At 48.0% G+C, this 25,718-nt stretch overlaps 1 protein-coding gene across 1 annotated transcript in view; it reads right to left on the bottom strand.

Moving 5' to 3' along the window:
• Positions 1-25,718, bottom strand: part of Dpp6 (dipeptidyl peptidase like 6) — a 456,045-nt gene that overhangs the window by 190,013 nt on the left and 240,314 nt on the right. Inside the window, exons 2-3 of the mRNA XM_042677192.1 lie at positions 23,888-24,002; positions 11,777-11,875 (exon numbers count right to left, since the gene is read on the bottom strand). Of these exons, the coding sequence (XP_042533126.1) occupies positions 11,777-11,875; positions 23,888-24,002 (214 nt within the window). The remainder of the gene's footprint in view (positions 1-11,776; positions 11,876-23,887; positions 24,003-25,718) is intronic.

The raw sequence follows: 25,718 nt of genomic DNA, 5'->3' as shown, positions 1-25,718 counted from the left end.
CTCACATATAAACAAAAGCAAGTCGGGCATGGTGCTGCATGGCTAGAACCCCACGTACTCTGCAGAAAGAGGAGGGGCAGCACAAATCCGAGGACAAATTGGGTAAAGAGAGCTATGAGACTACTCCAAAAAGAAAATAGAAACAGGAAGGCCGGGGTGTGTTTCAGAGATCAGTGCACTTGCCAAGCATTCGCAAGACCCAAGGTTCACTCTCCAGACTTCCCTACCAGCCACACAATCCTGGTCTCTTCAATCTTGGTACAACAACAAAAGAAAGCAAAACAACAACAACAACAACAAAAACCCCCAAAGCACCACTCCTGCTTGCACCTATACACAGAGGTTTGGGATTCACAGCAAGGCCTGTTTGCAATTCCAGAGATGCACGTTCTGCCTGAACTCTTTCTAAAGTTAGAATTCATCACACACTTTAAGAAAGCCAAACAGCAAGCAGCTCGGCGTGAGTGAGCTCTAGAGAGCATGTCCACCTCACATTTTCCTGCACGGAAGGGGACAGTCACCATACAGCCCCTATTCTATCTCTCTATATGTTCACAAGTTAGGCAAAAATACAATTCCATTTCAGAGCAAAGCAAACCCAAACATTTTATTTCTGCTGTCCACATCTTTAAGTGAAATTACGGACCATTAAGCCTCAATTATTCAAATCAATATAAATAAAATCTCCTTCGAGGCCTCTCTTTGTGCACCAGCCCCCACTTTCCCATCTGCCCGTGCATCCGGGCCATTCCCCCTGCGTCTGTTCAGCATAGCCGTCATCTCTGCGGTCACTATGCTGTTCCTGTTGGGCTCCAGTGAATGACAGGATCTCAGCAAGCATCCTGTGACTAGAGGCAGACCTCCCACTCAGACAGGTGAAGTGTCCTTCTTACCCCGTGGAGAGGAGATACTGCCACAAAGGAAGAGAATGGCCAACAGCACAGGACAGTGCCCAGCCGACGGTGCGAGACTTACACCTGTTTTGCTCCAAGGAGGAAGCTGTACCACCTCCTGCGGAGCGCCTCCAGAGACAGGGTGGAGATGATAGTCAAGCAGGCCACACCGGAGTGAGGCTGTGTGACCGCTGTGGGTTATCACTGCCCCGTCCCAAGGTCTCTGTCTGTATTCCAAAGATGTTCTGAAGTGCTGTCTTCCCTCGGGAGGCTCACACTCTGTGATCATTCTGCCTCTGTCTCTGTTTAGCATGGCTGGGGGTGGGAGGGAGAGGGGGGAGCAGAGGCGGGAGACAAGTGGCTGGAACTCCTGGAACTCATGGCGTTTGGGCCTGAGGTCTACCACTCTAGTTATGGTGCTTTTTGACTGAACATTTAGAATATGCCTTGTGTTGTCTACTCAGATGGGGCTGTGTCTTCGAGATCACAAGTCATCTAACAGATCGTAGTTCTGAGGCTCTGGGAGGTCCTTAGTAACACTGCCCAAGTCGATGGGAGAGGCTCTGAGCACATCACGCTCCCTGCTTGCGCAGCTTCACACGGCTGGGTCTGAAGAGGATCGCGTCTCAGGTTGTGGTGACGGGGCCTTGGGTCCCTGGGGTTGGCGTCCTCGCGTGGATCGAGTTCCTGTCTGAGGGGAGCCGTGGAACTCGACACACTCAAGGCTGACGGCTTGTGCTCATGAGGAAGTTAGCAACTTCTTTCTGGGGGTCCCAAACATGCATCCCCCGCCTTCCCCCGGGCGTGCCTCACCCCCAGGTGCTGCTTAAAATGCAACTGATCTGAGAAGTCAGGCAAGGGCCGTGCCTCTGTGCCCGGCCCTGTGCTCCATCCGTCAGGCACACACACCAGGCAGAGGCCAGCGGGGGACAACAGGGAGAGGTGACAATTGTGGAGCAGTGGTGGCCCCGGCGGAGAAGGAAGGCGATGGCAGCAGAAGCGTGACGCCTCCCTGGAGAACCGAGAGGGGACGGACACCCCTTCAGCCCCCAACCACGCACCATCTTTCCTCAGGCACTTGACAGCTTCTTGGAGACCTGTCTAGGGATCTGAGCAATCAGGAAGCAGAGCTTTTAACAGCATCAAAATTGGGCCCCAGGGAGCAAGATTGTGGCGGCGAGCCCTCAGGCCCGTCCGTGTCAATTAGTAGGCTCTAATTTTGTTTTCCGTCCACTTGTTCTGCGTTTGACCTCACTCATTGAGTGATCTCAACCCCGCATTAAGTCTTGAAAGCCAACAATTTTGTTGGAGCACACACACTGGTACTTTATGTTCAATGAAATGCTATTTTGAAGTGTGAAGTCACCGGCGGGAAGGAAGTTAGGAAAGTGGACATCCCATGAATGACTGGCTCTGTGTTACATGGCCATTCGCCCCTCGGATCTCAGCCCCCAAAGCTTGTTCTCGCCAGCTGGGCACAGCCCTCTCCTGGGCACCATCGACAGACATACCTCAGAGATCTACAGGGGCAGCCAGACCACTGTGAACACAGGCACACGTGCAGAAATGAGGTGTGGCAGGTCATTCAGATCTCCAGCTCTCCCTGCATGGGCTGCGTCCCCAGTGCCCAGTGTTAGGAGGCCAATGGGGAGGCCCACAGACTTGGCTCACAATTCCCAGCTGACAACGAACTCATCACTGCTAAGCAAGGAAAGAGTCACAGGAAATCTACTACCAAACCCTTTGAAGTCCCCCAAGAAGTTACAGGCAGCAGTGTTCATGCAGGTGTGTGTGTCCATCTGCACATCGCAGCTGCACAGAGGGCAGTAGTCGGTGCTCAGTGGTATTTGGATTTGGCTCAGGAGCGAACATAAAAATGAACCAAATAGCAGAAATGAGCAAATAGCACCTGTGGAAAAGCAAAGCTCACGGCCGCTGTGGCTGCCCACTTGGGCCTCAGGAAGCCGTGGAGGGCTGGGGCGGAGGCAATCCTCACCCAACACTGCCGCCAGCACCCGCAGGACAGGCCTGGGAAGGACCACGGCCACATGCAACACGAGTTGGCCGGGTACCTTGGATGAGGCCCTGGGTGACAGTAAGAGGCTGGCGGTCCTGAGAGTCAAGAAGGGGGACAGAACCCCTGGGGAGCACTGCCTTGTGCTCCCTTGTGCTCCCACTGACTGTGCCTGCCACGTCCAGCCCCACCATGACTTGTCTGTGTCTTCGTGCTTCGTAGCCAAGCTCTCCCTGGGCTTTGGCGAGTCTTTAGGCCTGGGCGGGGGAGGAGGTGTTTTCAGAGTAAGTCAGAACGGAGGCTGAACAGAGCCACGTGTCAGGTAGCTCTGCAACACCAGAAACACATGAGACAATCAGCTCACAGACAGGCTCATTCTGGTTCCCGTTTCAGGACTCACTGATTGGCCCCGTGGCTGTTTGGAGTCTGGTATGGAGGGGCAGCGTGGGGCATAGCCCATCAGGAGAGAACAAAACTGACCACTTCATAGACAGAGTCTGATTATTCTCCTCGGCTATAACCTCCACTGACTCGCTCCCACCTGGATAGCACCAACGGCTGAAGACCAAGTGCTAGCATTTTAGGGGACAGTTAACCAAAACATGGCTGACAAGCTCTGCATACCAGCCTGGGAGCCAGGGACAGTGCCTTAACCTCCCTACCCCAGGACCCTCATCTAGAGTATGCGTGCTCACAGGAGACTCGGCTCCTCTCAGCCTCAGAGGTGGCTTCTCTCTCCCAGCCCCACTTCCTTGACAGCACTGTCTAAGAAAGCAGCGGAGAGGTCAAGAAGGCTAATGGGCTCCCCTCCGTGCCTGGCGAGGGCAGAGCTGGCATGCACTGTGCGCTACTGTGGGGCAGCTCCTGGGTGAGAAGGGTTGAGCAGGACCTCATGAGAGGCTGCAATCTGGGCTTGGTCCCTGATATGTAGGAAAGAGATGTTGGAGAAACCCTGACTATTCAGAACAGAGCCTGGCAGGGAAGAGAAGACAATGAGCAGAGAGACAAAACAGGGTTGGGGCCGAATGAGGCTGTGCACATGTGAGGTCAAAACAGTGCAAATAAGAAAATAGAGTCAGACGCATCTTTGTCACTATTGCTTGGTGTGTGATCACAGGGCTTGAGCTGGGAGCTTTGAACTTGCTGGGCAGACACGCCACTGCTGAGCCACACAGCTGGTATTCTGTGCACTGTATCTCTCTGAGACAGACTCTTACTTCCTGCCTAGATTGTAATCCCCTTATGTGCACCTCCATGAAGCTAGGTGGACAGGCATACGTTGCAGCTTTTGGTCAAGATGGAGTCTTGCAAACATTTTTGCTCAGGCTGGCCTTGCACCATGAGCTGCCTTTCTCAGCCTCCCGGCAGGGGGGTTATAAGCAGGAGCCACTGGGCCAGTCTCTAAAGGTGCGTAAGCTTCCTCAAGCACCCAGAGTCACAGTGACGAAGAGAACCCGTCAGCCTGCCACCAACGGGAGCTTCCATTCGCCCCCAAGCTAGACACGCAATCCGATCAACTATGGTACACGGAGGCTTTGTTACGTGGCAGCTTCCGTCCTGTGAGGGCAATATGCACTTCTGGCCTCCTGGTCCAGGGCGAGAAGGGGGTGCAGACAGACACGCACCGAGACGGTGGGCGGAGTCAGCAGAAGGACGGTGGGCGGAGTCAGCAGGACGGCGGGCGGAGTCAGCAGGATGGTGGGCGGAGTCAGCAGGATGGTGGGCGGAGTCAGCAGAAGGACGGTGGGCGGGGTCAGCAGGACGGTGGGCGGAGCCAGCAGGATGGTGGGCGGAGTCAGCAGGATGGTGGGCGGAGTCAGCAGAAGGACGGTGGGCGGGGTCAGCAGGACGGTGGGCGGAGTCAGCAGAAGGACGGTGGGCCACAGGGGCTAGCACTCCGTTGTGGGGATGTGGGGTGATTCTTTCTTATTAATTAAGAGGGTGATCCGTGTTTGAGAGGATATCAATGGTAATTAATGAGGCTCCAGTAGGTTGCCGGGTTAAGAACTACGAGGGATAATTTAATTGAGGCAATAAATGATAATGGAAGTGTGGCGTGTGGGTCACTGCGGTGCAGGACGCAGCGTCTAATTAATGGGCCTTCCTGTGGGCTTTGCCCGCAGCAGGCCCTCAGCGGGCGCCACGGAGAAACTCACCCGCGGCCAGGCACTGCCGTAGACGGCTCAGCAGGCCCTCAGCATCGCCACGGAGAAACTCACCCGCGGCCAGGCAGTGCCGTAGACGGCTCAGCAGGCCCTCAGCATCGCCACGGAGAAACTCACCCGCGGCCAGGCACTGCCGTAGACGGCTCAGCAGGCCCTCAGCGGGCGCCACGGAGAAACTCACCCGCGGCCAGGCACTGCCGTAGACGGCTCAGCAGGCCCTCAGCGGGCGCCACGGAGAAACTCACCCGCGGCCAGGCACTGCCGTAGACGGCTCAGCAGGCCCTCAGCATCGCCACGGAGAAACTCACCCGCGGCCAGGCACTGCTGCACACGCTCACCGGGTGCCCACGCCCCCCTCGGTGTAACTAAAATCAAAGGGAGCTGGGAATCTTGGAGCTCAGCTGTGGTTAGACGGCAGCCTGGCCGGGAGGAAGGCCACCTGACCTGTCCACCGTCCTCCCTGAAGCGGCACTGGGCCTGCGGGCACGACTGCAGGCTGCCCCGCACATCCGCGCCGGGCAGCAGATGAGGATGCCCAGAGAAATCCCTGTGCAGCCCTCGGAGAAAGCTCCTTGGAAGCGCCAGCTGTGAACACTCCAGCTGTGGTCACTCGAGCTGTGGGCCCTCGAGCCCACAGCTAAATTACTTGGAGGTGGCGAGCAGGAAGTCACCGTTGGAGGCCAGCATGGGCACAAAATGTCCACCAGACTCCATCCTGGCCAGGGCAGCTCAGCATTGGGTGGCTCGGGTCTGGGACAAGGAGTCTGGGAGGATCATGACTCAACGCTATGTCCACGAGACCCCATCTCAGCAGAACGGCCGAGCATGCTGACATGACTTCGCCACCCCAGCTGCAGCAGAAGTGTAATAGGATCGAGGTCTAGGCCAGCCTGGGCAAAAAGTGATAACCCTATTTCAGAAATAACCAGTGCACAAAGGGCTGGAGTCATGGTTCAAGTGGTATAGCACCCGCCTAGCAAGTGTAAAGCCCTCAGTTCAAACTCCAGTACGCTCACCCTGCCTCCCCCCCTACATACACCAAAAGAAAAGATACCTTCCCACTGAAGCAACACTGGTCAAAGGTAAAAATAATCAAAAAGATTAGCATGTGTCTCTCTTTGCTGGGAGAGTTTTGGCTCCTCTCTTGCTACAGAGACTCAGGTCCCCAGATGCCAAATTAAATAATCTTAGCAGCAGGGCTCAGCGCCAGGCTCTAATTTGGGGTACAGCCCCTCAGGCTGTCCTCCAAAGGGAGGAAAGGCAGTGGCACCAAGAATTCAAATGGCAGTCGCTGGGCTGAACAGTGGCTCCAGCAGTCACAGGAGTGAGGGACGCTGGTTTGGCTGACTGAACCTAGATCCCAGGCTCTGCTCAAGCTGATTGTGTGTGCATGTTTTGTAAATTTGTTTGGTACTTAGGTTTGAATTCAGGATGTTGAATTTGCTATATAGACATTCTACCATGGTGCCACACCTCTGGCGGAGTTGTTTGCCCAGTCTATGTTTAACATAGGGTTGACCTTCCTGCCTGGGTGCTCAATTCCGGTTTTCCACTTCGTGTCACAGCTAGGATGGCAGGCATACCACACCACACCTGGCTTTTCATTGAGATGGAGTCTCACTGACTTTTCTGTCTTGATTAGCCTCCAACCTCCAACCATGGTCCTCCTGATTTCAGCCTCCCAAGTACCTAAGATGATCAATGTGAGCCACTGGTGCCTGGACCTTGGCTGAACCGTTGGAGGGATTTCCTGCAGCCTGGAGGGCTGGTAGTTAATTCTACCCTAGAAATCGAGAGAATATATTTATTTAGATCAAGCGAAAATAATGAAGATTTCTGAAGCAGAGAAAAATTGAGTAACAGCACTTTTATAAAGGAGAAGAGATAGAGGCAGTAGAGTTCCACAGGGCCTATCTGGACAGGTGTGGAGGTCATGGTGGAGGTAACGGTTCACAGGGGAAGCGGGGGGTCGGAGGTGGGGAGGGAAAGAAGCCACGGAGGGACCCTGAGGCAGGGCTGCCCTGGGTTTCTACCACCTTCCAGATCTCTTTGCAAAGGTGGCCTCTTTTCTTCCGTTCATAGCTTACTCCTTTTAAAGAGCAGCTGAAGATGCCTCTGACTTTCAGTGAGAAGACGGATGCAGGCACACTGAAGTGTTTATGTAGCTACCCACATTACTCCTAATACTGGCTGCTGGTTGCTATTATGACCAGTGGTCCAAATGCAGCTGTCCTTTGCATTTTTCCTGTCAGAATGAAAAGATCCTCCAATAGAAACCTTGGGGAGCATAGTAGATGACAGTTGTAGCTCTCGCTCGGGTGCTGGAATGCTGGAGGCTACATCAGGTGTGTGCTGGGGAGAGACGGGGTGGACAGGGTTAATTGCATTCAACTGGCTCCTTACGCCAGGACTACCTTTGTTTTTCCTGAAAAAAGTTAGATGAAAAAAAATGGGGGATGGGGGAAAACTAGGAAAGAGCAAAGGAAGGGGTAACATTGTCCAAAGAGAAATGTACTCATTACCTGACATATGAAATGGTAACTCCTCTGTATACCACCTCTATAATAATTAAAGCTTTCAATGAACAATTATGTTTCAGTAGCTGTACAGTGGAGTGGCACTCAATGAAGCAGTTTATGAATACCATGCACCTTGGTCATGTTCTCCATCATTCTCCCCCATTCCTCCTAATCTGCCCTTTGCCTCAACTTTTTTAATTTTGTAGGATATGCACTGAATTTTGTGACTACATTCTCCCCCCTTAAGACAGAAAATAAATCAGAGCTGTGCACAAGCCGATTTTGTGTGTTCCTTAGAAGCACTGATAGTCACAAGGGTGTGCTTTCCACGTGTGCTCTGCATCATGTTTGGAAATGACACTCCCACGGCCTCTGTCCCCTCCCCGAGTCGTGGAGACTCCCTTCTGGCCAGCAACTCCTGGGCATTTCCCAGTGTCACTGCTGGTGTCACTCTATAGCCAGGAGTGATCAAGGGGATGCCAGGATGTCGGGGGGACACTGGGGCCCGGGGGTGCGGCGCCAGGACATCGGGGGTCATCACTGCTCACTTGCCTTCCAGGGCTTCATGATTCTGAATGCAAACTGTGATCTCCACAAACCAGTGGAAAAACGTGAGCCGCTTGGAACCTGAGTTCCCCCTGGGCAGAGCTCCACGGGCTTCACTTCTAAAACGAATCTGTTTTTTATTCATAATGATGAAAGCACATGAAGTACCTTCAAGAAATCAAGATGCTTTCAGCCTTGTGCTCCAACTCCAATTTCACCTCCTCAAACACATACTTTTCCACTATCAACCCGCCAGTGACATTTTCCTATATTCAGAGGAAGTGATTTCCTCCAATTTTACAGTCTCTCCAGCCTTGCGTCCTGAGACGCAGAGGGCTCTCCGCTCACAAGCGTGGGACTCATGAAAATGAGTGCACACACAGCGGGAGAGCGCCGAGAGCGCCATGCCGGCCAGATGAACGTGGCTGCGTCCAGACTTGAGTCACCTTCAGAGAGGAGACCAGGGAGCGAGCCCAGGGGGAGCTGCCCGCGGCCAGCGGGCAAGCGAATCACTGTGCCTGTCAGCCCTTGGCAGGCCTGCATCCAAGAGATATGGGGAGGAGACGTGTGTGTGTGTGCATGCATGTGTGTGTGTGTGTGTGTGTGTGTGCATGCGTGTGTGTGTGTGCGCGTGTGTGTGTGTGTGTGTGTGTGTGTATGTGTGTGTGCGTGCATGTGTGTCCTCAGAAGGATGGGAGAGGCCTCGGCTTGCTCCAAGCCTAGGGCATGAAGCGAATCTTGGTTCCATTCAGCCTGTTTTGCAAAAGGCGATTCTACAAAAGCAAAGCCGTCTGTGGAGAGCGGTGGTGTGTGGGACCCTTGCCAGGTTCAGAGGTCTCAGCATCCAGAGCTGGGCTGTGAGGTGGATGATCCCCAGGGGCTGTGGGCCACGCGTGGCTCACCGTGGACCGAAGAGAGGGCTCTGTATAGGTAGAGGAAGGCAGGCTCTATGAAGTGCCTTCCACCCTCTCTAGAATGAACCTCCCCATTACAGCTCACACCGGTGATCACAAGACGTGGTTTCTACATTTACTAGTTCGGGGTGTTAGCATGAGGAAAAGGGGTGGGCTGCTCAGGGCTGGTGTGCGGAGCTGGGGAGGAGTTTTCATGTTCGGTGGTTCGGTGGGGGAGGGAATGAGGATGCAGATTTGGAAACGGTCAGGTTAAATTGGTGATATTTGAGAGACATTGGAGCAGCTAGGGGCCTATTCCACAGGCAAAACAGGCTTTGACTTCTTATGGCTCACTTTGTCGAAGCGCATGTTAATTACTCAAAAGAGGCTGGTGGCAGTACCTCAGACACGCACACACCACCACCCAAGTCAGCTTAGTCACACAAACGCACTCCCATATGCGTTCCTGATACGTTTATATTTTAAGTCTAGCATCCACACATGAGAGGAAAGATGAAACTTTGTTCTTCTGAACTTGGCTTACTTTATATAGAATATGATGGTCTCCAGATCCATCCATCTCTCTGCAAGTAAGATAATCTCATTTCTCTTATGACTGAGTGATACTCCAGTATATATACCACAGCTCTCGATCCATTCATCTCTCAGGGCATCTAGACTCTTCCCAGAGCTCGGCTTTGTGAATAGACTGCAGTGGACATGAGCATACGTGAACCTCCATTATATCCTGACTTACGTTCTTTTGGATCCCTGCTTGAATAATATCACTGGGTGGTGGGACACATCTATTTTTAATTTTTCAGGGAAGCTCCATACAGCAAAGGAAATGACAGGGTAGATTCCAGCCCAAGGAGACCAAACACATGCTGCTGAATTATGAGTGAGTCACTGAAGGGATTAGAGGGGGGATGTAAAAGTTCCCCGAAACCAATGAAAATGAACACAACCTTCCAGAACCACTGGATACAGCAAAGGCAGTTCTAAGAGAAAAGTTTATTCGTGTGAGTATCCATATCAATATAACTGAGAGACCTCAAAATAATACCCTAATAATGTGCCTCAAGCTTCTAGAAAAATGAAACAAGACAAAGCCAAAAAGAGCAGACAGAAAGAAATACTATAGATTAGGGCAAAAATCAATACCATCGAAACTAAACATCTATAGAAAGAAACAAGGAAAAAACACATTGACCCTTTCAAAGACAAAAGTTATAAACCCTTAGCAAATGTGACTCAAAGAAGGGATGTGACCCAGACAAATGAAATTATGGAGGAAAATGGGGGATATACCTCCAGTGTGGGGCTTTTCTTACCAGTCCTGGGTCTTGAACTCAGGGCCTGGGCACTGTCCGTGAGCTTCTTTTGCTCAAGGCTAGCCCATTTGAGCCACAGCGCCATTTCCAGCTTTTTCTGCTTATGTGGTACTGAGAAATGGAACCCAGGACTTCATGCATGCTAGGCAAGCACTCTACCACTGAGCCACCTTCCCAGCCCTAACTCCAGGTTGTATGAAAATGCATTGCTCCAAGATTCATCTACTGCTTTCATTTGTAAATAAGATGACCCAAGGTCAGAAATAAATATCAGAGACACAGTAGAGGACAAAAGAGAAGCTGCTGTTCTAAGTAAGAGACCAAAGGCAAAGTCATTGTTAATTGATTTTTGAGTCTGTGAAGCATGAAAAACATTTCAGAGGCAGTTTGACAACAACAACAACAAAATCTCAAGCTCTCCTGTCACCCCACAGAACAGTGTCCAGGCAAGGATGCGGTCATGCGAGGGCATGGACGTGCAAGGACGTGGTGGTGGAAGTCCAGAGGCAGCCAGCCCCACCCCCACCGCACTGCTAACTGGCTTCACAACCTCAGAAGAGCCACCTGTCCCCGCACTTGCTGTAAAAGCCAGGGCTGGAACTGGACTTCAAGCATCATACTGGAAGCGTTCCTGACCCGAGGACTCATCTTCAAGCGCATCCCACGGATGCCAAGACAGACCGTAAACAACAGCTGCAGAGATAATGAGGGCCGCACTGGCGGAGGGGGAGGGCGGCCAGCGCCAGCATCTTCCTTCCCCAAACGCCTCAGGGCCGAGGGGGGGCAGATGGGAGGGAGGGCCGTCACGCTGGGGATGAGAAGAGGTGAGCACACTGCCTCTCCCGGCCTCTAATTCTATTTAGCTTTGCTATTTAAGACAAAAAAAAATCCCCGAACCAGCGACATTAGATGTGCCCCAGAGTGAGGTGACTGTCTGAGCATCTGTGTTCAGCAGTGCCCTAGAGGAGGGGGGGCCCTGCGGGCTCCTGTGCCACTGTCAGAGAAGCAGCGCTGTCAGAGAAGCCTTCAGAACCCTGGAGAAGGCACAGCGGCTGGGGGAGCCAGGGGTGCTGTTGCCTAGCAACGTGCTCCTGTCTGTGTGGGAAATAATGGCTCCTGGAGGAGACACAGGAGGAGGTGGCCTGGGCAGAACCCATTTCTCAGGCAGCTGATGCCTCCCCAGGCTTGGGTGGCAGCACATAGAACAAGAAGCCTTTAAGACCAGGTTCTACGATGAGAACCACACAGGATAATATCACAGCAAGAGCTCTGAGCGTCCCTACAGTCTCCTGGCCCGTGGAAGCCCTGAGAACAAACCACCAAAGAAGCCATGACCTGGGGATGGCCATGGGGCCATAGCGAGGAGGGAGGGGTCTGGGGAAGGGGGAGGCACGGAGGCTGTCTGAACTTACCACTTATCCACTTTGCCTCCGGGTCGTGGATTTTAAAATCATCACTGCAAAGATCTTCCACGGTGACCTTCTTCTTTTGAGACAGACTATTATCTTCCGCTAGGAAAAAAAAAATAAAACATAGTTGAATGTTTTGCTTCATCAGCAGAGGAAGCTTGCGAAAGGCAGGCTGGTTGCCACTCAGCAGTAGCGCCTAGGGTTGAACGTCGTTTCTAGGGATGAAGGGTAAGCGGAAGCTGGTCTTGCTTTCTGAAAAAAATGATCAGAACTTGCAATGAGGAGGCCATGGCCTCAGTTCCCTCCCCATGTCCACCCACAGGCCACCCTGCTTAGCTAGGGAGGCTACTCATTAATTAAATCCTGGCTGATTTATGAATAAAGTGGGCATGGTTGGGGCACATGCACGCGTGCGTGCACACACAGACACATACACACACACACACACAGTATCCAAAATGGAACCTGTGGAAGCAGTCCTTCATCAGACATTTATTCAGTGCCACCAACTATGGGTGGCACAGTGGTGGCTGGGAGCTCAAAGACACATCCATTGTAGGTGTTTATTCTCCATAAGCATCATCTGTTCCTGGCTATCTCTGGGTTGTGTCTTGTTCACACAGGGTGACATCCCAATGTCCATACCCTCGGCTTACAGGGCTGCCCTGCCTCATCTCCACATGCGTGTCTAAGGGGAGGCATCGCTCCCAGGACTGCAAAGGCACTGAGGCAGTCTCCATCCCCAGGATGCTCAGATAATGGCTCCGTGGGCAAAACTTTAAAGTGCAGAAGCTCTTATCCTACTTCTAGAGGTCAGAGGCTGGCGTTTCAGATCGCAGTCAGAACAGGTCATCTCCATCAGAGCCACAAAACCCACCTGTCTGCTTTGAAAAGACCCAGGGCTGCCCAGAAAGCCGACGTGAGACGTGCACACTGGGCACCAGCTAGCAAAACTCTTCTGTCACTCTGGAGACTCTACCTCAACTTGACCGTTTCTCAGGAACATCAGAATTTGTGCATTGGTCGATTTCTGTCACTCTGGAGACTCTACCTCAACTTGACCGTTTCTCAGGAACATCAGAATTTGTGCATTGGTCGATTTCTTGCTGCTCAAATGGAGTTATTGTGCATGAAATCTCGAGTTGAGGCAGCCTCGTTGTGAGATGTGATTTTAGGCAGCTCGCTCTCCGAGGTTTAGTTTATACAACTACAATATGCTTAACCAAGGCCAAGCTCTTCTTCCTAACTGCCACGGAGGCCGGCACCGAAGCCAGGTTGGGAAATGGCACGGTTTAAACCGTGAGGTATTTCCACATAGAAAGCAGATGCCAAATGGGAAATTTAAAGATGACTGAATGTTTTTTTCTTTTAGGGAAGGGGTGGGCTGGGGTGGGTGAGGAGGTTGAATGGGGTGCATTGATCAAGATGCATTATGTTCATAAACTACTTTGTTGAATGACAACTCCTTTGTACAACTACTTAAAGATAATAAAAATATTCAGAAAAGATCACTAAGTAGTGCTCTTTAGAGCTAATGAAGTTCTAATGTGAGGTAGATGACATTTAAGTTTTGTCTGTTTAAACTCCATTATTCAAAGATAATTCTAGCTCACATTTTCAGGCAATAATATGTCTAATAAGAAAAACAATGCAAAACTACCATTTAGACAAGCTCTGGAAATAAAAGGTATGAAGTCAGTTTTATGCTATTGTTTTCAATTTCTAAATGTGTTCCATTAAAAACATGCTTCTTGTATGGCTAGTGCAGATCTTCTCCCAGTCTGTGGGCTTTCTGTTGATCTTACTAGCTACGTCTTTGCCTTGCAGAAGCTCTGCAGTTTCATGCCATCCCATTTGTCCAACCTTTCTTTGATTTGTTGTGCTTCTGGGTCTCTATTAAGAAAATTTCAGCCTGTGACTAGGAGCCCTAGGGTTTCTCCTATTCCTTCCTGTAATACTTTCATGGAGTCTGCTTTTATTTCGAGGTCTTTGATCCATTCAGAGTTGGTTCTGGTACAGGGTGATATATACGGATCTAGCTTTAGTTTTCTACAAGTGTTTAACCAATTTTGCCAGCACCATTTACTGAAGAATCTATCTTTCTTCCATTCTATTTCTTTAGCTCCCTTGTCAAAGATTTGGTGGCTATAGGTCTGTGGGTTCATTTCTGGGTCTTCATTCCTATTCCACTGGTCCTCAGGGCTGTTCTTGTGCCAGTACCAAGCTGTTTTGATTACTATGCATTTGTAGTAGAGTTTGAAACTTGGAATTGATATTCCTCCAGCACTGTTCTTTCTACTAAGGATTGTTTTCGCTATTTGGGGTCTTTTATTGTTCCATATGAATTTTTGGATTGCTTCTTCTATTTCCTTGAAGAATGAGGTTGGGATATTGATAGGTATCACACTGAATTTGTAGATAGCCTGTGGGAGTATTGCCATTTTCATGATGTTAATCCTCCCAATCCAGAAGCATGGGAGGTTTTTCCACTCGCTTAGTTCTGCTTTAATTTCCTTTTTCAGGATTTTAAAGTTTTCATCATAGAGGTCTTTAATCTCTTTTGTTAAGTTAACTCCTAAGTATTTTATTTTTTTGTGGGGCTATTACAAAGAGGGTTACATTCCTAATTTCAGCTGCACTCTTCTCATTATTGGCATACAGGAAAGCCATTGATTTCTGAGGGTTAATTTTATACCCTGCTACTTTGCCAAAGTTTCCGATCAGCTCAAGTAACTTGGGAGTGGAGTCCATGGGGTTCTCTAAATACAAGATTATGTCATCTGCAAAGAGGGAGAGTTTTACTTCATCTTTCCCTATTTGGATTCCCTTTATGTTTGCATCTTTTCTTACATCCAAAATATACTTAGAACTCAAAAAACTAAGTCCCCCAACAATAAATCCTCAAGAAACAACTCCCATAATAAATGGGCTAAAGATTTAAAGAGAGATTTCTCTGAAGAGGAAATAAGAATGGCCAATAGACACATGAAGAAATGCTCAACTTCTTTAGCCATAAAAGAAATGCGGGGCGGGGGGGGAGGGGGAGGAGATGGGAGGGCAGGGATGGTAAGGGGAAACAAAGGAGGAGGCAACAATGCTTGATAAGAAATGTACTCATTAACTTGCTCATGTAATTGTAACCCCTCTGTATGGTATTTTCACAATAAAAAAAACTTACTGATAAAAAAGAAATGCAAATCAAGACAATGTTGAGATTCTACCTCACCTCAGTTAGAATGGCTATAATTAATAAATCTAGTAACAACAGATGCTGGAGGGATGTGGCCAAAAGGGAACCCTACTGCATTGTTGGTGGGAGTGTAAACTTGTTCAACCACTTTGGAGAGCAGTATGGAGGTTCCTCAAAAGACTCTACAGAGTTCCCTTATGACCCAGCAATCCTACTTTTGGGCATTTACCCAAACGATCACAAACAAGATCATACCAAAGCTAATAGCACAACCATGTTTGCCACAGCATTATTTACCATAGCTAAGATATGGAATTAACCCAGATGCCCCTCAGTAGCTGAATGGATCAAGAAAATGTGGTATATATATATACACAATGGAATTTTATGCCTCCGTCAGAAAGAATGACATTGCCTCATTTGTTAGGAAATGGAAAGACTTGGAAAATTATATTAAGTTGGGCTGGGAAGGTGGCTCAGTAGTATAGCACTTGCCTTGCATGCATGAGACCCTGGGTTCGATTCCTCAGCACCACATAAGCAAAAAAAGAAAAAAGCCAGAAGTGGCGCTGTGGCTCAAGTGGTAGAGTGTTAGCCTTGAGCTGAAGAGCTGAGGGACAGTGCCCAGGCTCAGAGTTCAGGCTCCACAACTGGACCCAAAAAAAAATTATATTAGGTGAAGTAAGCCAGGCCCAAAGAAACATAGGTCCCATGGTTTCCCTTGTTAGCAGTGACTAGTACATGGCTAGGACGTAGAGAAGGTCAAAGGTTATGTACATATGACCACATGAGATAATGTTAAGCAAAATGTACCCCAGGACAGGGACACAAGTGGTTTTTCTTTCTTGGTATTGTTTTTAATGTACTTACAATGCACTATGTGATTCCTTTGTTTCTTTTATATGTTCTTCCCCCTCAGTATAACCGCTGTTTTCACTGGATTTGATGCCGGTGTCCTGCATCTTGTATATACATTTTTGTAATTTGGGGAGGGGAAGGGATATTGGGGAACGCTTAAATGGGGATGCAGGCTGACCCACTGTGATGACGATGAGATGTACAGGACACTATGTTGAAAACGAACTTTACAACGTCAGGGTGGGGGGGCAGGAGGAGTTGGGGGTGGTGAGGGAAATGATGGTAGAGGGAAAACAAAGGAGGAGGTGACAATGCTCTCTACAAAATGTTCTCATTACTCCTACTCATGTAACAGTAACTCCTCTGTACAACATTATATGTATATAAATAAAATAAAAAAAAACATGCTACTTTACTTTTAAGGTTATTTTTTAAAATATGAAATCTTTTGTATTTATAAGGGATAATGGGTGAAGTATCACACATGCGTATGTAGTGATGGTTTTTCTTTTCTTTTTTCTTCTGTCAGTACTGGGGCTTGAACTCAGGCCCCTGTGCTTGTTAGGAAGGTACTGATTCCATCTCTTCAGACCTTGTTCCATTGGCTATGTTTGGAATAAGGCCTTACTTCAGGCTCAGGGGAATGCCTGAACTCTGCTCTGCCTATTAAAGGCTTCTTGTGGTAGCTGAGGTGACAGGCCCCTGCCACTGCAGGGTGAGAGAGGCCTGTTCTGCCATAGCTGTCATGGAAACACAAGCCTCCCAACACAGCTTAGGATGACAGGCACGCACACCATGCCCAGCTAGGGGACGAGAAGGCTTCCTGCAAGCTTTTCCATCTAGTTGGTCTTGAGTTACAATCCTGCTGTCAGCTTCCCAAGTAGCCAGGATGATAAGCACAAGGCACAGGTGTCTGGCCATATAAAATCTACTTTAAGTGTTTGTTCAGCACAGAAAATTGGGCTTTGTCAGTGAGCACTCGTACCTCCCAAGGAAGTCGCTGCTGGTCCCACTGGACCATGATGGCTCAACAACAACTATCTAACAGGTTCCTCGGCTTACCATTTGACTCACTTCCCAAATCATTCAAGGCAATGGTGGGTATGTGTGACCGCTACATCGGACGATTCATGCTGAGCCAGACTAGAAGTCCTGAGAGCCAAAGCTAAGAAGGCCACAGAGCTGGGGGAAATTCAAGATCAGGAAAAAACCCACAGAGCTGGGCAAACAGTTGCACCAGTGCCAAGAACAGCAGGGGCTGCCAAGCTGTTCTCACATTTAAGGGGACTAGGGAATGGGAACGTGGGAGGAGCTCTGGGAAGACTTGCTCTAGGAAAGAACATTTAGCCAAGATAAAGGGGAGAAAAGAACATCCGAGCTGGAAAGGCCTGCGACGTGTGAAGCTGTCAGGATGAGGTATTTTCAGGAAATAGTGCTGGTATTGGGCAGACAGCAGCACCGGCAGGAAGTCTTGAGAGATGAAGGCGGATTTCCTCCTGATACCTGACATTCTGAAATGTGACAGGAAGATGCTCACTTGAGGATTTCCTTTTCCAGGCCTGTGTTTGAAGGCCTTGCCTCTGGGTCCGTTCTTTCTTTCTTTTCTTTTCCTTCCTTCCTTTTCTTTCTTCCTTTGTTTTTGTACATTTTTTATTGTAAAAATGCTATACAGAGGGGTTACAGTTACATGAGCAAGGTAATGAGTAATTTCCTATTGAGCATTGTTGCCTCCTCCTTTGTTTTCTCCCTACCATCCCTTCCCTTCCACCTGCACAACTACCCGCCCCGACACAACTCGTCGAAGTTGTAAAGTTTGTTTTCAACATAGTGTTCTGTACATCTCATTGTTGCAATGGGTCAACCTGTAGCCTTATTTAAGCATTTTGTTTTTTTCCCTTCCCCTCCCCGAATTAGGGAAGTGTATATACAAGATGCAGGGCACTGACATCAAATACAGTGAAAACAGGGATTATACCATGTACATGGTACATTATAAATACGTTAGAAACAATAGCAAGAAAGAAAAAAGATATTTGTATCCCTATCTTGGGGTTCATTTTGCTTAACATCATCTTATATGGTCATATGTACATGGCTTTTGTGAGCCCATTCCTTCTATGCACCCAGAGATGGACTGTGAAGGACGGACCCCTCCCTGTTTTCCCAAGTGCATACAGATACCGGGCAACCAGCCAAAGGTAAGTGCAGACTGCCTGACTCCAACAGGGCGATCTACCTAAGACTGGCTAACCATTCCATCGTGGGCACAACCAAAAAGCCCCCATTTCCTCTGAGCTAGTGGCTTTTCCATTAACCTCTGCCTCCATCCTCAGACATCATAAAACCCAGCTCCTGTCCCAACTTTTGGTCTCCAAGCCTGAGGGAAGGCTGTGTCCCTCACTGCTCTACCTTAATAAACAGTCCTCACCTGTGGAAGATGGAGTCCTGTTTCCTTCCTTTCTCCTCCATTTCCCTAACAGTGTTAAAGTCAGTCGCATTTTCCATCTAAGAATTATATCAAGAAAATTACCAATAATTAATTCAACCTTGCCCCTCTATCCTTGTCTTTGCTCCTTCCAGATTTCCAACTGGGCTGTGCAGGGCCACTATGTCAACTCCACAGCCCCAAGGTCAACACTACAGCCCAAAGGTCAACTCCACAGACCCCAGGGTCAACTCTACAGCCTCCAAGGTCAACTCCACAACCCCAAGGTCAACTACATAGCCCCCAAGGTCAACTCCACAGCTTCCAAGGTCAACTCCACAGCTCCCAAGGTCAACTCCACAGCCTCCAAGGTCAACTCTACAGCCCAAAGGTCAACTCCACAACCCCAAGGTCAACTACATAGCCTCTAAGGTCAACTCTACAGCCCCCAGGGTCAACTCCACAGCCCCAAGGTCAACTCTACAGCCCAAAGGTCAACTCCACAACCCCAAGGTCAACTACATAGCCTCAAGGTCAACTCCACGGTCCCCAAGGTCAACTCCACAGACCCCAGGGTCAACTCCACAGCTTCCAAGGTCAACTCCACAGCTTCCAAGGTCAACTCCACAGCCTCCAAGGTCAATTCTATAGCCTTGCCTTTCTTCACTTTTAACCTTTATGTCTTTGGGAGGAAATTGCCTGATTCTTTAGTTCATCTTCCAAATCACTAATTTTTTTTCATATTTCTTTTTTAGCCTATCTTTTTTACTAGCTGCTAAGACTTTAAATTTAAAATAATTATATATTTCTTCTTCAAATTCCTAACTAGCTATTTTTCAAGACCATCTACCCTAGCTTTATAGTTTCTCATAACAATTTAAAATGTAAATGTATGTTTTCCTATTGAATTTATTTTCTCCCCTACTGTTGTGTGTATATATGCACGCATGTGCGTGCATGTGTGTGTGCGCGTGCGCATGCACGCGCGCATGTGTGCATGTGTGAGCAAGGTATTCTGATCTATCAGACATGGCTTCTGGGGTGGGGCATGGCTGGAAATTTCTCTCGTGCAAGTCTCCTCAGCCAGGAGAGATTTGTGGAGTTGGTATTGAGTCAGTTTTGAAGACTTGGCGGGGGGGGGGGGGGGCGGGGGGAGGGGATGGTGCATAATTTACACGTCCATTCACATGTGGAGCGCATCTCCATCAGAGTCATCCCTTCCATCCTCCCTAGCAGCCACATCCTTTCCCACCTACAGTGCTTCCGTTCCCTTTTTTCCCAGAAGGACTTGTCGAAGTTACATCGTTAAACAATAACATCTTTAGAGAACACTTGGGAATATCTCTAGAGACTTTACAACTAGACAGAAGTCTCATCCTCTAGCTGCGACGCTGTGCAGTGTGGCCACTCAGTGTGGTCCCTCTGTCAGTAGGGCAGAGGAAGGCTGGCGTGTGTGTGCGCGCGTGTGCGTGCACACACATGCACATATGCATATGCGTGCACACGTGCATATGTGCATATGTCAATTCTGCCCACACAGATCAGAGACCACGCATAAGGCTCCAACTCAGCTGGCAAATGAAGAGCTGGCATTGGTGGATGCCACACGTTGTTCAATGTGTGTGCCTTCACCGCATAGCACGAGGACACCGGGCAGAGCCGTCAAAGAAGGAAGCGGGAGGGGCCGAGGTTAAAACGGCAGCCCAAAGCCAGGTGGGCAGTCAGATGCAGATGTCAAGTGCTCATAGCTTTCAAAGCTCAAGGGAGACAAAAAACGATGGAGGGCTAGGGAAAACAGCTTCCTGGAGGAGACGTTCCCCTCCTCCCGCCACACTGGGGCTCACTGTAAAGTGCTCCTCTTCTGCCTTAGAATATTTTTAAGCAAATATACAATCTTTAGTTGAAAATCAACAGGAAGCAAAAGGTAGCTTGTATTGATACAAAAACAAGAGTTCAGAAAAACAGTACGTTTCCGTTGAGGACAACGCGTCGCTAAGCCTGTACCGATACCAACTGCATTATTGTCCCTGTGGAGGTTAACGTGGTAGAATACGTTTTATGTTCTTTCTAGGAAAGCTGCTGTTCATCTGCTCCTTATGCACACTCCACAGTACCACGGGCATGCCTGCGCTGCCTGCGCCTCAGCGAGGAGTCCTTCTGCAGTCTCAGCAGCAGCATCCTCTTCCACGAACCATGGGTCTGGCAGGACGTGGCTCGGGACCAGCCAGGTGGCCTCCTGCGGCTCTGCCCGAGTGCCTGGGCGGGGCGTCTGTGTCTGGCCCTGTGGAGTGCAGGAGCCAGTGCCTCCAACTTCTCATTTTATTTGAACAGAAGTGCAGTCAGCAATCCCTGCTGCAGGCCCTACTGCGATTTCCTTGACAGATTACGATAAGAATCATAATGAGAGAATACACTTATGACACGCCACATTTTCAACAGATCAGCAGCCATGAAATGTGAGACCCAGGTGACATCTCTGCAGATCCTGGTGTGAGCCCTGGGGACTTCTCGACCTGATTCAGAGTTAAGCTGTCCAGCTGCAGTAGCCCGTCCACTGGGATCGCTTAGTTCTGAGCCCGAAGCAGGATTTCAGACACAGACGAAACCCCCAGAGGCAGGAATGGAGGAAGCCACGTGTGTGGGAAGTGCTTGTTCTATTCTCGAGCCTGAGTATCACTCCAAAACACAGCCACATTTATTTTTCTAGAGAAGTCTCTCTGGAACTGTCTGACTCAGAACGTAGGAAATGAGGTAACGGGTTGGGATGAGAATCCTGTCAAATCAGTTTGCTGGGTGACAGTGACAGGTTATACTGCCAGTACCTCTGTGGGACATTTTCTGTTTGTACAGAGTTGACCATGGCTTCAGTTCTGTCCTCACGAAACTTGTCACATGCCTCAAGATGCTCTTCTACACTCACACAATTGTTTTCTTTTTAAAGATAGGAATCATGAGGCAAAGGGTGGGGGGGGGGGGTGAGAACGATGAAAGAGGGGACGTTGATCAAGACACACTGTATTCATAAATGCTGGGTTGAGTGGCAACTCCTTTGGACAACTACTCAAACACAGTAAAAATACTTTTCTAAAAAAGATCGGAATTGTGACTTAGGGCCTGGCACAAGGTAAATCATCAATCACTTTCTTTTAAATGATGAAAACAATTGTTTCTACAATGTAACCCTTGTTTTTTATTTTTCCTTACTTTTCTGTAATGAAGTCTTGGTATTATTAGTGAAGTATATTATTTATGGTTATAGCCCAAGTTTATAAAAAAGTGCCAAAGAGAATTTTAAATCTGGAAAGCTTTCTTTCCTTTGTAAGTTCAGATCACTAAAATCCATTCATAAAAACTCGGAGCCTGGCGCAGGCTCTGCTGGGGTGGGGGTCCTGTGACTGAGGGGGCCAAGGGAGAGGTGAGCAGGGGAACACGGTCAAAGCACTTTGTGTGTGTGCATGTGTGAGAGGAGAATTCTGACACCTGTAGAACCCATGTTGAGAAGCAGGGAGGAAGCAGGGGAGTAAGTATGGTGGGATCCATTAAATGTATTACAATCATGTCAGAAGGAGATCTCCTCTTATAGAACCAATATGTGTTAAGTATTAAAACAAACTAATAGCATAGCATCAAAATTAGTCACATTATGGTTTTAAAAATTGAAATGTTGCAACTAAGATGTCAGTTTTAGTCCACAAATCTTTTTGTTGTTGTTGTTGTTGGTTGTGGGTCTTGAACTTTGGGCCTGGGCACTGTCCCTGAGCTCCAGGCAAAAGCCCTACCACCTGAGCCACAGCACCACCTCTGTTTTTCATGTGGGTAATTGGAGATAAGAGTCTTATAGACTTTCCTTGCTGGGGCTGGCTTTGAACTGAAATCCTCAAATCTCAGCCTCCTGAGTAAATAGGATTACAGGCATGAGCCACTAGCACCTGGTTCCACAAATCTTATAGACGAGAAATTCCAGTTGTCTTTTTCTTTTTGCCAGTCCTGGGGCTTAAACTTAGGCACTGTCTCCTGAGCCTCTTTTGCTCAAGACTAGCACTCTACCACTTGAGCCACAGCGCCACTTCTGGCTTTTTCTGTGTATGTGGTACTGAGGAATTGAACCCAGGGCAATGCATGAGCATGCTAGGCAAGCACTCAACCACTTAGACACATTCTCAGCCCCTTCCTTCCTTCCTTCCTTCCTTCCTTCCTTCCTTCCTTCCTTCCTTCCTTCCTTCCTTCCTTCCTTCCTTCCTTCCTTCCCTCCCTCCCTCCCTCCTTTTTTTTGTGTGTACTAGTCCTAGAGATTGAACTCAGGGACTGGGCACTATCCCTGAGGTTTTTTTTTTTGGTTTTTTGTTTTTGTTTTTTGGTTTTTTTTTTTTTGCTCAAAGCTAGCTCTCTATCACTTGAGCCACAGCTCCACTTCCAGCTTTTTGATGGTTAACTAGAGTTAAGAGTCTGATGCACTTTCCTGCCTAGGATGGCTTTGACCTACAATCTTCGAATCTCAGCCTCCTAAGTAGCTAGGATTATAGTGTAAACCACTGATGCTCTGCCTTATTTAGTATAATAAACTAGATTTATTATAATAAGTTTTACTGTTTGTGATTCTCTACATACACGTACATGTCTTCTACAAATATAGTCTTACATCTTCCTTTCCCAACTGGGTACCATCCTACCCCCGACCCCCCGACCCTCAACTTACAATGTTGCCTGGGACCTTCGGTGCAATGCTAACTCAAAATGGTAAGGATGAACAGCCTTGTCCTGTTCTTGGCTGAGGGGCAACAATTTCTTATTTTACCATTAAATAGGTTCCTAGCTTTGTGTATGTGTGCGTGTACATCTGTGTATTAATAGACTCTGTTTATCAGGTAGAAGACATTTCTTTCTATTTTCAGCTGCTGAACATTTGATCATGAAAAAGGTTTTAGGTTTTTGTGATATGCTTATTCTGCGTCTGTTGAAATGATCGATCAGATTTTGTCCTTTTTCTCATAAGGGTAAATTACATGGATTGATTTTTATATGTTAAGCCAATTTCTTTTTCCTGGGATAAATCTCATTTATTCACAGCATACAGTCTTTTATATGTGTTGCTAAATTCAGTTTAATATTTTTTTGAGAATTTATGCATCTATTTTCATAGAGACATTAGTCTATAGCATTTTTTCTTCATAGTATCACCAAACGAAAGCATTTGTTGTACTTATTTTGTGTGTGTGTTTCTGTGCTATTTTTTTTCACATGGTAATGGCTACTTTTCTTTCTGCCTCAGAGACTTCTGCCTGAACAGTCTGTTTCTAGAGGGCTGAATTGTGCTGTGTCCACCATACACAGATACCCGTGTGCTCAGGATAGTGTCTAAAACCAGTGCAGATGGTTAACACAGGCTCTCCTGTGCTACCTCCCACATGGTTTGTAAGTTCATCTGACATGAATACACTACTGTTACTTTTAACATGCCAAGTCTTTGCCCCTAGTCAACGGCCATGTAAACCAATCCACAGCATATAAAAGAGGGGTTTTCATTGAAAATATATCCCATTATTCAATCCTATGAGACCCTGCCAAGAATAAAGCATGTGACTGGCAGTCATGTAGCAAACATTCCAAGGTAAAGCTTGTTTGTTTGGCCGAGCTCAGGTACCTGGTGTCAGCAGGATGACCGAGGTGACGATCAGGGAACAGATGACCAGAATGACCAGCAGGGCGATCGCGATTCCTTTCCAGTTTCTCTGTGGAGGGTTGCTCCCCACCAGCTCCTGAAATACACGTGGAAAGAAGCTCATAAGCAAACAGGAAAGCAAATGAGCATCTGCCATTCAAAGCAAGCGCCGAGACCCAGAGCCCTTGAAGGGGTGACTGCTGGTTCTGGAATCTGCCCAGCACCCTCTGTGCTCTTCCTGTGGCAGTGCTCAAAGACCATCCCCTTTGTGATGGGGTAAGACTTGGTGTCAACAAAGAAAAGAACCCGGCAGCATACTGCGTTCACAGGCGCACGCACGCACACACACACGCACGCACGCACGCACGCACACACACATGCACACACGCACACACCAGACACCAGTACACAGCCATCCTGGGATTTTCTCTTCATCAGCTGATGGACTCAAAGCCAAGCATAAAACACTGCAGCCCAAGTCTTTTCTCATCTTTTCATTTCTTGGTGTCCACACTATCATCTTCTATTTCTCACTACCAAAAAATATGTGCAACTTAAATCCACTTCTAATTTTTATGCTTTAAAAGTATCTTTAAGTAGCTGTACAAAGGAGTTGACATCTAACGGGGCAGCTTATGAATATATCTCGATCAATGTCACCCCTTTCAACTCTCTTGCCCATCCCTCCCAACCCACCCTTCCTAAACTTTTAATTTTATAGGGTATGCATTGAATTTTGGACTGCATTCCCCCCTCTTCTCCTCTTTATTGTCTGTTCCTCTCCCCTTCATATCAGATGGTGGCACCAATGTGGGCAAAAGGGCCCCTAATATATTGTTGGTGAGAAAGAAGACTTGTTCAACCTTTCTGGAAAGCAGTGTGTAGGTCCCTCCAAAACCAAAGACAGAACTACACACAAAGGGTAAACCAATGCAACAGTAATACACACTGGACACTATGTTGGAAATGAACTTGGGGGAGGGGATCGGGGGGAACAGTAGAAAATGAGGGAGAAGGTAACACGGTTTAAACATAAATGTACTCATTACCTTACTTATGTAACTGTAACCCCTCTGTATATCACCTTCACGATAAAATCAAAACAAAACAACTATGCTATGACCCAGTAATTCCATTCCTGGGCCTTTACCCAAAAGATCACAAACCAGAATACAGTCACAGCAGCGCAGCCAGGTGCATCACAGCACAGCACTATGGACCTTAGCCAAGGAAAGAATCAGCCCAGATCCCCTCAGTGGACAAATGGATCAAGAAAATACGATCTACATGTAGATCTAGATCTACATATATAATGGAATTTTGCCTCTTCATTAGAAAGAATGATATGGCATCATTTGCAAAGAAATGGAAAGACCTGGAAAAAATTATATTAAGTGAACTAAGTCAGGCCCAGAGACACAAAGGTTGGATGTTTTCTCTCACATGTGGAAGCTAGAATTAGTTTATAAATATTAAACAGTTGCAGTGGTGTGTGAGTGCTTACAAATGTATTAACTGAAATATGGTAGATTCAGGGTAGGAGACACACAATGTCATTCTTCAGACAGACTGAACAAACAAAACATCAGGAAATAGGCACTAGATTTTTAGCAAAACAAATGCCAGGAAATAGGCACTAGGTTTTTAGCACGGGACTACTTAGACAAGTACCATGAGATCCACACCTCCAGTTCTTTCTCTAGTTTTTTTTTTTTTTTTTTTGGTTGTGGGGCTTAGGTGCTGTCCCTGAGCTTTTTTGCTCAATGCTAGCTCTTTACTATTTTGAGCCACAGTCCCACTTGCAGCTTTTTAG

This window comes from Dipodomys spectabilis, unplaced genomic scaffold (genome assembly GCF_019054845.1).
Source record: "Dipodomys spectabilis isolate Male_0828 unplaced genomic scaffold, ASM1905484v1 ptg000034l, whole genome shotgun sequence".
Taxonomy (NCBI): domain Eukaryota; kingdom Metazoa; phylum Chordata; class Mammalia; order Rodentia; family Heteromyidae; genus Dipodomys; species Dipodomys spectabilis.
This window is presented reverse-complemented; position numbering and strand designations above follow the sequence as displayed.